Here is a 12153-nt window from a genome sequence, read left to right as displayed (position 1 = left end):
ATATATATATATATGTATAAATCATTTTTATTTAAATCAAACTCGGTAGAAGTTATTTTGAAAATGTACCAAAAAATATCCATTAATTGTACTTACAGTACATTATCATCCACTGTATAACTTCACAATTGGCATACTGACATAATGTCATGTGGTGTTTTGTGATTTTGCCTGTAACGTCTCCTTCCAGGCAGTGCGGCAATGATCTTGTGGTTAGCTGCCTGGAAGGCGACGTTGGAGGCAAAAAACACCATTGAGCATGTTCGTGGTATGTATTTATTTAAATATATTACATTAAATGTAGTCTGGATCAATGGAAGTACATTTCCAGGACAATTGCCTGACATCCGGCGCGGTCTTCGCTCACCTTCCGCTCTCTGCGTGTTGCCGTTCTTAAACTCTATTCATTTTGGGAAACAAGAGCAAACTTTGAGCTAACAAGCCCACTGGTAAGAGCAGATTAAGTTTAACCGTGTATCCAGCTGCTACTTAATTTAATATGGCATGTGGCATTTTCCTTTGCGTGGTGCAAATGTTCCACCAAAACAAGTTCCTTCCTGAGACTATTTTGGACAGCCACCGTCGCTGCGTCCGGAGCTCAGCGGCACCCAAGATGATTGTAATTGGTAACAATTGGTAAACATATTCTCTCCTGTCACAGAATGTATGTCTGTTGTAGCCAGACCTTACTCCACAAGACTGCATTGAGACTGCATTAAATGTAAAAAAAAAAAATGTTGCGCCTATTAAAGGAATCCCTTTTTTGTTAAGTATTCATGCTATTTCTCATTTTGGACCCTGGGGCATTTATTTCTCGTCACGGATTGCACTTAGAATACGTTATCCCTCAGCCCCTGCACATTATTTTTGGTATAAAGTATATTTTCTGTAGGTCTTGAGTTGGGAGATGCAATGTGTGAAAATAGAGCTGTAGCTTTTGGAGCAGCGTGCAGAGAGGAGCCGCCAAAAAGAGAGAATATCAGCAGCACTGCCTGCCAGCCTCACTGAGCTGCTTAGCAGGGCTTAACGGTGCCCAGGGGGTTGTGTATGTGCATGTCAGTGTGAGTGTGTATTTGCATTGTGTGCTTTCCTTCTTTATAAGCCCAAAACAAGAGCTCCATGTTTGGGGTCAGATAGAGGCCGGGAAATCTGAAATGCAGAACTTTGTTGGAGAGTTGATAACTAGTCAAGAAGATAGTAAACTATAGGTGCAGAATAGATTAATTTGTTTAGGTACACCATTCCCACCTACATGGGGGTACACTTGTGGTGTTCTCTGGTCACATTGGTCACATAACAGCTGGGAAACCTAACTGTCTTTTACATTGCATGGCGCCATAAGGGTCTTGCTCTGACATCCTGTAAAACAGCTCATTGTTGCTGCAGTCAGGATTGACAGGGAGAAATTCCGCCGTGAGATCTGAGCAGATAACGATGTACACATTATCTCCTAGATCACCTCTCGTCTCCTCAATGAACTGTCGACCTGTCCAAACAGCAGGGGTTGTGCGTGCATCAACCCAGATGATCTCTTACTTATTTCAAACCCATGAACACTGCAGTTACATCTTTTCCACGGCAGGTATTTCTTCACTCCTCTTGACAAGCACAGGTGTAACTAACAATATGAATGATGGCTCTTTTTCATTTAAGTTCTCCAGTAAGCCATGCCAGTGGGCCAGCGTGCACAATAGCAGGGCCCTAGAATAGGGACGCAAATTGAATGCAGCCCCCATTCATGTTAGTAATTAGACACATGCTTTTCCTGCTATGAAATGCCAAAATGCCTGCCAATGAAAAGGTCTTTAGAATACCTCAAATCAGGTTGGTAAACGTTTTCTCTGCTGTGCCCCCCAACATAACTCATTCAGGCTCAAAGGAGAATAAAGCAGTGCTAGATTCAACTTGTGTCCAGTTCATTTAACTGTGAATTAAAATGTAAGCTCTGAATGAAATAAGTTGACATTTTCACCAAATATTGAAACAATGGAGAAGAATAAGGCATGATTAACTAAATAAACTGCATGTTTACAGTTTCAACCCACAATGGTTCCAGGGCCCCAGAGAAAAAACGGACTAAATGACTAAAAGCATCTGACTTAGTGAAATAAAGCAGACGTTGCTCGGGAGACCTAATGTGTAGCAATGTCTCACCACATATTGCCATGGCATTCTAGAAAATCCGGAGTTCCTTGCAGCAAAGGCCAGCTGGTCAAGCCCCAAAGCTGATTATTTTGGAAATGGGGGTGCTGTGTGTGTGTGAGTGTGTGTGTGTGTGTGTGTGTGTGTGTGTGTGTGTTTGCGCGTGTGCGCGTACGCGTGCGTGTGCGTGTGTTTCCAAAAAACAAGGCAACTAGATTTGCTGAGATTATAAAGACCATGAACTAAAACAACACTGATGTTTGCTATCATTTAATTGTACTATTGTGAAATTACAGTATCAGTGTGGGTCCACGCGGAACTTTGAAAAGATATGGAAGGACACTTTAAAAGCTGATATATTTCTAAATGTCAGAAGAATGCTCTAACAAATCACGTTATTTTGGCAAATGACAGTAAAGTGGTATTACTTTTTCCGTACCTGTGTGTGTGTGTGTGTGTGTGTGTGTGTGTGTGTGTGTGTGTGTGTGTGTGCGCAAGAGAAGTGAGATCTTCTCAGTTGGAGGACTGCTGTAATTCAGCTTTGATTTCCGACTTCTGCAAAATACAAAGGTGGCCTTCCTGCCAAAAACAAGGTACTCCCTGCTACAAATTTGTCTGATGGAGAGAAATGGAGTTTTTTGTGTGTGTGTGTGTGTGTGTGTGTGTGTGTGCTCCTTTGACCCTGCCTGACCTTGCTTTCCCATTTCCTCCCCTACTGTCATGAGTAGGCGGACACAAAATCACAGCTGACGGTTTCTTCCCCCCAAGGTACCTTCTCATCTGATTGCACCAACCCATTAGTTTGGGAAAATGCTGGTGCTTTGTCCCGGAGTGAAAAAAAATCTTACAAATACTTTTTACCACCAAAGCGAAGGATATAATATGGTTCACATTTCTCTTGAAGGGCATTTAACTTCACATTATCTGTGTTTATTGTGTATTTACTAAGCATGATGTCACGTCACTAAGCATGGTGCTAATTCACTTAAAGAAACCTCTGGACATAGAAATAATAACCCGGAGGTCTGGGTAGTAAACCAGAGCATGATCTAGTAGCTTCCAAACTTCCATACCAGCCTCACAATTTGTTTTCCGTATTTTGTTTAAAAAAAGGATCAAATGAGCCGGGGTCACTCATGACAAACCCACTGATAGTTATCACCAGACGCTGCTCTATGGAGCATTGTAGCCTCTTTCACCTCATTGGGTTTGGTGTTCCATGCCACAGCTTTACTATTTGGGTTCTCGTTATCGTTTTTGACAACCTCTGACAGCAAACAAAGCTCTGATAAACAAACTGCATGTTACTTGCCCAGCACCAAACAGAAGACAGACAAAGCAATCAGCTGGTGGGCTTTGAGCAGAGAAGGACTGGACATTTGAAATTAAGGACAAATGCCAGAAGGGCTGCCTTCTATGGGCCGCTGCTGATAATAACAATATTTTCTTTGGCTAATTTGGATAATTTATTTCATGCATGCAGCAACCAATATTCTGAATAGGCCCAAATATAATATCATAGCTTATGTATCTGCATTGAAAGATGCACTCAAAAGCCAAAGTTACTAATTTCCATCTTCGTTATTGACACTCAATGCATTTGCTACCAAGAGGCCTTTAATCCGCGCCCCCTATTTTAATGTGGCTATACACTACTGCTCTTTTCATATTTTGGTGAAACCTTTGTGACATGCCCTGAGGCTGTGGTTTTTGATCCTACAATGTTTTGGTGGAGTGGTTGCATTATGTACTGTGCTTTAACCTTGAGCCTTATTTGTGCTGAATGTGTCTTTACTGGAGCATATTATATCATAGCACCTAGCACTCTCAGATGTTAAATTGTTGTTGGCATATGTCACTGACTGTAGTGATAGTAGTGTGTGTCGTTTATTTGTGTGTTCTGAATTTTCTGCATTGTATTCAGTCTCTTTTTGTTGTTTTCGATCAATGTTAGGGTGGGGTTGATGTGATTTCAAAACAGGGCCGGGGTGTTACAAACGCCGGGGACGTTTTTTGATCACAGTCCATCACTGGCTTTGTGCATTTAGCAGCTAAAGAGACAGATATTTTGAGTTGGTAGAGACCAAATCAGAGCTAAAAGGAATGTCAAAATTGAGCAAATATTGGATTTGTTACTCCCTTTCTGCTCAGAATAAGAATAATGCAACACCTTATTCTTACTTTCAAGTATGTGTTACATTTCTATATTAAAAGTACAATTTTGCGCTATAAACTTGAAAGGTATGTCAGTGTTGCATTCACAGCCAAAACAATGTTTTATTGCAGGTTTAACTAAGAGGTTTTAGTAGCCTATAGCCATACTTTCCATGTATGGATATGGTAGGACTTACCCATGATAAGTACTTAGGAGAGGACAGTTTGCAGGTGTACAGTATGTTCAGTATGAATGATATGATGCACGGATAGATGTGAGAAAATGTACCTAGAATTCATTTTGCCCCAAAATGTGTTTCACTTATGCACAGTAGTGGCAAATTAATGTGAAGAATGGGGTTTCTGATGAAAAAGAATAACAGTGGGTTTATCATTGGATGCTCTTATCCTGTTAGGTCTTTTTTATGTGAGTGCATTCAGAGAAGATAATATGTAGCTGTTTGGTTTTCTGATGTCTATTTTAATTGCATTAATTTCTTGAAATGTTTACATTTATTTTAGCGCAATACACACTCCTATTCCGGTGCAAAATTACATTGGATTTGGCGCCTGGGAAGTTCACCTGGTAGAGTGGGCACCCACATGCAGAGGCTCAGTCCCCCATGCAGCGGCTCAGGGTTCAGGTCCGACCTGCAGCCATTTGTCTTGCCCCTCTCTCTCCCCTCTATCCTGTCTACAGCTGTCCTGTCTGCTAAAGGCTAAAATGCACAAACGATTATCCCAAAAAATATGTATATACAGTGACTTGAGAAAGTTTACACAGCCCTGCTAAAGTTGATTAAAAAGAGGAATAAAAAAAACTCTTTTGGAAATTGATCTTAATGCCTTAATTCAAACAAAATTAGGAAAATCCAACCTTTGAAGGACACCAATTTTCTTTGTGAATGAATAATGTATTGTAAATAAATATGTGTTCTTCCTTAAAATACAGGGGGCATAAGTACACACACCGCTATGTTAAATTCCCTTGGAGGCAGGTAGATCTTTATTTTTAAAGGCCAGTTATATCATGGATCAGGATATTATGCATCCTGATAAAGTTCCCTTGGCTTTTGGAATTAAAATAACCCTACATTATCACATACCCTTCCCCATACACAGAGATCATAGAGAGACATACAGATCATCTCTCAATGCAAATCAAACCAGCTATTAAGCTAACTGAAATAACACCATGCCAATCTCTAGGTATGGTGAAAGATATGATGATGTTTAAGTTGTTTTTGTGATAAATTGATTTTTTTTCCACTGTATTTTATTGCACTGCTCAGGAGTGCTCCCAATGTATGTATTCTGTACAATGGTAATAAAGGCTTTCAAAATTCTCTCTTTCCAACGTCCCTACAAAGTAAAGTCACTCCTTATACCATTTTACTTCACTGTGTCATTTACATTTCATTTTACATTCATTTACATAATTTGTTAAATTATCTAACATTTCTAAACGCCCAAAAGAACAACAAAAGTACATCCCCAAATTACAAAATTAGAAGATACATCTATGATGTCTGACTGTTAGCGGGTGGGTTGGTTGGAGCTTTGAGGGTGGATTTTTTTTTTTGCACTTTCCTCCGCAGACATTTTATAGAATTAAGCCGACGACACCTCCATGAGACAACAATTTCTGGCATCCCAGATCCACCTCCACACCCGCTGTCAGTGCTGATCAGACCCCTACATGTCTACAATACACCACCGCCATCACCACCCTGGCATTACACCTACAGTCACGGCTCAGCTTGGCAAGCAATCTTTATCATTTGTGATAAAAATGGGAGGTGGAGATTTATACTTCTATCAGAGATGACAAGGAAGGTGGCCGTGGGGTCACTGAAGATCTGAATGTGTGTTTCTAGCTTGGGTGAGTGAAGAATGAGACAATGCCTGTATGTGTGTGTCTGTATGTGGCCATGAGCGTGGGAGGTGACAGCAGGGTAAGCCACAAGAATATCACCCAGAATTCCTTAGTGATCAAAGAACCTAATTGCACCATGAAGAGAGAACAAGAGGCAGGCAGCAACAACTAAGAGAATGAGAGAAAGACAAATAGTGACTGAGATGGAGGGAAAGGCTTGGAGAGAAAGAGAAAAAAGGAGACAAAATACAGTCTATACTGTCTTAAATGTGTGTCATAAAGTTGAGAAAGTGAAAGAGAGTCGGCTGGATGGAAGAGAAATGAAAGAAAAGGGAGATTGAAGAGAAATGGAGATTAAAACCAAGATGTCATTACAGAATCATCAAACATAATTTACACTTTTATGATCCCATAAATACAAACTTAATAAACACACTTTGAGCTTTGAGGAATCATGTCGCTACACACGTACACAGCTTTAACTGAGCCCTAAAGGAAATATTGTGTTACAATACAATAACACAATATATATTGTGAACAATGGTTAACTCTGACACATAGTGTATTTAACTAGAAAGCAGACAAAGAACAAATTGTCATTCACAGTTATGGTGTGAAGAGTTGGCGGAGGGTGTTTATGCTAGGGCTGGGGGTGTATGGTTAACACACTTCAACAATGCATTAAAGGGGCCGTTATGAACACATGTAAGAGAAAACTGTCACTGTTTAACTGTTATTGTCTAGATTGTTTCCTTTGTTTTAGGTTTTTCTCTCAAGCTTTCGACCAGAGTATGATCCCTGAAATGGCAATGTGAAAACTTGAAGACTTTTGGTTATGATTGAATGAGCTTTTGACTGAATGGCATTTGACAAATATGTGTAAGTAACCAAGACTGGTTTACCATTACAAATGAATGAAGTTAGTATGGGCCTATGCCACAGGAGAAAAAAAAATGTTGTTGAAATCAATCACAAGTAGGGAGGGGGGCATTCAACATGCATAATTTTAACGTCTTAACATCTTGTAATACAGTTTTAATTTGCTGACCTGACTTCCAGAAGTAGTCCACGGGTTCTATAAAGCCCACAACAAGCAGTTAAAAAATCATAAAGGAAGACAGAAAATGCTGCCTGGTAATGTATGCTCTTGATTATTTATTTTCATACTGTACCTCTCTAATATATTACCAGTGGTACTGTATGGGCTCCGTGGCCACATCACAGTTCACTGCTGCCAAATAGAAAATCACAGCTTTATAATTGATTATTTCCAATACCTTGTCTATATTCTCATCTCTTTCTTCTATACGGGCCCTAAGATATTGCTCCCTATTAGTTCTGCATTCACAACCAAGCAATAATACGACTGGGACGGAGGTGAGGACTATTTGAGTGACATTCCAATTATTTATTAAATATTGGGCTCCAAAGTAAACCAGTAGTTGACGCTTTGTACAGGTTCGTGGTTAATCGCTTTAAACCTAATGCCCGTTGTTTAAAATATCTTCAAATACTCAATCCTCACCCACTTATGTATGTTGGGGGCGTGTGGAAGAGATCAGCATTCAAAAGGTGTTTTTTTTTTTTTAAATGTGTGGTCATATGGTAACAAGGTTTGATAATCCCGTTCTATCGTCACACATAGTCTCACTTGTGCTTAAACGAAACACGAGAGATTTAAAAGTCATCATACCGTATTAAAGTTACATTTGGAAGTAGTAACGAGTGTGAGGAGTAATCGACTGTCCCTTGGAGCAGCAGTGGGGTTCACCTGTGGAGGTGTCTGTGATTGGAGAGACTTGCGCTTCACTCCGCCCCCCGGCGCGCTGCCCGCCTCCCCAAACCCAGAGCGCACACAGCTTCGCACTCGCTTCCTCTCCCCGCCGCATAACATGAGCTCCCTTCTCTCCAAGCGGACGCATAACGATACAGATGGTTTCATTACGATATCCCGTTTCATGCTGACCGAAACTGCTGTTGTTTAGGAAAAATCCCCCCTGCCCCCCCCCCCCTGTTACCGGTTTTTTGTTTTTTGGATGCGCCATGCAATCTCGCTGGTGAGTTGTGGCATTCGGCTGGTGGCATGGACGGGTTTGGAGTCTGGCATTGCACGGAGCGTGGTGCATCCCCGCCAATGAAGGTAAAACACGCACAGAGACACATATGGGTTAATGGCACCGCTGTTTGGTACACGACTTGGCTTTGACTGGCACTGGCAAGTCTGAGTGGAAATGCCTGTCTATGGTGCCCCAGTCCAGACCCTCATTTAGCCTGGCTACACGGGTCCGACCTGTTTGGATGTCGTCTATAAAATGCATTTCAGCAGATATGTTGTTAATGACCACTGTTGCCCCCCCCCCCCCCCTCCCCCCCGACTGTGTGTTCTGAAACGGTAAAAGCTGGGATAAAAAGGACCTTTGATCAGAGCATGCGTCTCTCCAGATAACCAGTCCTTGGAGGACTTGGCAGCCCCGACAGACTCAGTGCGCTGCGAGAATCCCCTTACTGATCTGAAACACCGTCCTGCGCAGCGTGGAGGGTGCTTATAGTCTCCTGTTGAGTTGACATGGACCTTAAAGCACTTCATGGTGTTTTAGAAGAAAAGAAAAAAAAATAAAGATTCACATTTTCCTGACTTGGCATTATGATACAGTGCGTTTTAAATGGCCAGGTTGATCTCTAATCATAATTGGAACTTTGGGGGTTTTGCTGCGATATTTCACCTCATTTTTAGGTTCAGTCTAGTCCGGCATTCTGCCTTTTATAGAAGCGGATTGAACCCTTCTAACATCTAAATCCTGTTAACATGCCAGTCAGCCAGTGAGTTCAGATAGTAGCTTACAGTTATGTTACTTTTCTTGATGTTGCGCTGATATTTTTATTTGGCACCACCACATTATTTGGTGCAGTTATTTCTATATACTGTAAGGTCAGTGTAAACTGTAAACCAATCAATTGTCATCTCATCTGAATTAATGCACCTTCATCCCCCTACTAAATATCAAATTTGGGCATTTGCAATGTGACTTAAAATAGGAAAGGGGAAAAGTGTGTGTCAGATATTGTTCCCACGCTATTATCTGCAGTCTGAGCAGCATTTTAATAGCCCGAGCTGAATGCCATTGTTTGTGGCTATTAGGCAGCGTTATCCGGGAAAGAAAGAACATTCATCAACCTGCTTATTCTTCACATGGCAGATTTATTTGGTCAAAGTTTAGATTCACAAAAGTGGCTCCCAAAGTGTGACAATGGGATACTCCGGGGTCCTGGAGCGGTTTTTGCAGGCCGTCCTTCGGCAACGTGTAGAATAGTTCAAGTTTTCCTAGAATATATGGTTACCTCTTTGTGTTAGTGTTCTTTGAAATAAATGACTGCACTACATTGTATACTGGTGCAAACGGGCATACAAGTTCCATAAAAGAGTGACAGGTTCACTCATATCACCTAAAAGAAGGATATGAAATCTATCCGAACCAATTACTGATGAGGATTGTTGTCTGTACTAGGTACTGTGACAATTGTGTATCAATGGATGGTATCATATTTTGTGTTTTGACTGCAGTCAATTAAAAGAGACATAAGTCCTCAAAAACATCTTAAAATTATTCAGACATTTGTTTTCTTTGATGCCTTTCTTTATCACAATTCCTATCCTTTGTTTTGCTATGCAACAGCACACTGTTAAACATCGTTTTTTTGTTCTTTCTCTTTCAAATTTGACTTAAAAAACACAAGCTTCTGCTTAAGAAAACCCATCAAATGAAACTGTTAAACACCTAACCGCTTAAAGAGCATTTGCCAGAGCTTTTGCCAGAGCCTTCCATTCAACTCAAAATTTGGGTTAATTTGGCACATATTTGCATTGCAATGGATAATCATTCATCACATGCATAATTGGAGAGGAAGGTGAAGCCCATAATTAAAATAGCTGCAATTCTTTCATCGGGCTAACTCATTGTAATTGAACACGTAATAAACAATTTTCCTGCTCACATTAGACATCTTGGAGGAATCATTAGGGACTTTGTCCACCAATCCATCTTAATTGTTGTCTTAATGTGAGAGAACAGGCTAAATGCTGCATATTGTGTCCTCACATCACAGCAGACCTACCTCATCCAACTGTTTTTTACCTTTCATTTGCCTGTACAGCGCAAGTTGGTACACTGAATTGAAGGGGGAAACAAGTGAACAGAGAAAAGTCCTAATGCCTCCTTAATTATATTACCATTTAGTAGTGATTCCAGTTATCCTGCAGTGGGGCTCCACCACTCATCACTGAAACTGAGACAGACTGCACACACTGGGCCACCTTGATTAATTCCCTCCTCTCAAAGTTAATCCATTCTTACTCACATTGATCAATTTCTTGGGAGCATCTCTACACAGAGCCAGATGCCTCACATCTGTTTTAGAGCGTGTCATTGTGTTTGGTTAATAATAATAATAATAATAATAATAATATCTGACAAATGAGGGGTGTGTGAGCCTACACTTTAGGGAGTTTAAAACCCATCACTTTGCTTTTAGTTGGTAATGGCGTTGATCAAATGAGGACGGTCGATTTGGGTAAATTACAGTAAATGGCTTGAAATAAGTGCGTGTCTGCATGTGAAAGAGAAGGCAGGCCATTAAGCCCAGAGCGATCCAAGATAACATGTAAATGCCACAACCACACATCCGCCGAAAGGGAAAAAAATCTCTAAAGGCAAGTGTGTTGAAGAAATTGAAAGTTTTGTACTTTGTACGGACACGCTTCTTATTTGGGATCACTGGTGTCAAGGTGGCACTTAACCCATCACCTGCTAGAGTGCTAAACGTGTGCAATTAAAAAATAAAAAGGAGCCTTGCCACTTTCACATCACATATTCAGTTATCATTTCAAAGAGAATGTTTTTCACTACTCTCCATGCTGAAAGTCCACTTACTCTTTGAAATATTTGAAATATTATTCCGTAAAGTGATGCCACTACAATACTTTAAATCACTTCATCCATTCAGTGGGGATTACTTTTCTGTAGATCATTGTCACGGCAGCGCTGTAACTTGTTAGGTGGTTTGATCCTTAGAGAGTGAGCGAGTAAAAGAGGTAACTTATTCCTTATGATCTAGTTCAGCATCACTTATCTCTTCTTTATGGCCTAATTAGTTGTGTAATCGCCTCCTAAGGACATCTTTTATTATTCTCTGCAGAGCAGCAGAGACTTGTGTGTGCGTGTGTGTGTCTCTCAGTTAGTGAACTAGCTTCCGGCTCATGTTTTTGTTACGCTTACTCCACCTTTTCACTCTAGATATCTATTCTTCTGTTGACATAAGGGCAGGGTTAATATGAGCCGGAGTTGTTTTATTACAAGGCTTATCACAGTACTGGACGTATTGTACCCAACATCTGCTTTAAGACATGGCTATTTTTTATGAGACTAAACCTTTGGACAATTGATTTAATCTCTTAGATTCAGTATTATTGTTTGCTCTGTGTTAATATTACACTAGTAAAATTATCTTGCTGGCAGCTCCAAATGGCCGCAATAGGTTTCACAAATAAATGTTGTCCGCAAGGTACTCATAGGTTTTTACCAGCCTGGTTGGTCTGAGATGCTTTATAACGTCTGAGGTATGAGAGATGAAAAAAAAATAATAATGTGGAGTCCAGTGTCCTGTGTAATGCGAACACACAAACACACACACATACACAATTGAAATTGGTCAGTTCCTGTGCCAAGTAATTGACATATACAATACTCAAAATTAAAATTGCATCAATAGAGAGCCAAAGTCACGCCCCTTCTGGTGGACCTCATGGGACTTATGTTTCCAAAAAATAGGAACGGTAGTGAACGGGGCGAGGCAAATAATTTTTTTAATCCCGTTTGAATTGAGCCATGGATTACAAATATAATGTTTATCAATTTAAAAGATCATTTTTCAACCGAAGAAAGTCTCAGTGAGTCGTAGGTTTGTCATAGTACCACTTAGTTTTG

At 40.5% G+C, this 12153-nt stretch overlaps 1 protein-coding gene across 1 annotated transcript in view; it reads left to right on the top strand.

Annotated features, from left to right (window-relative positions):
• Positions 1-8025: 8025 nt before the first annotated feature.
• Positions 8026-12153, top strand: part of LOC116704262 (ephrin type-A receptor 5-like) — a 71007-nt gene continuing 66879 nt past the window's right edge. Inside the window, 3 exon segments of the mRNA XM_032539584.1 lie at positions 8026-8228; positions 8231-8261; positions 8263-8312. Of these exon segments, the coding sequence (XP_032395475.1) occupies positions 8216-8228; positions 8231-8261; positions 8263-8312 (94 nt within the window). The 5' untranslated portion in view covers positions 8026-8215.

Source organism: Etheostoma spectabile, chromosome 16 (genome assembly GCF_008692095.1).
Source record: "Etheostoma spectabile isolate EspeVRDwgs_2016 chromosome 16, UIUC_Espe_1.0, whole genome shotgun sequence".
NCBI lineage: Eukaryota > Metazoa > Chordata > Actinopteri > Perciformes > Percidae > Etheostoma > Etheostoma spectabile.
This window is presented reverse-complemented; position numbering and strand designations above follow the sequence as displayed.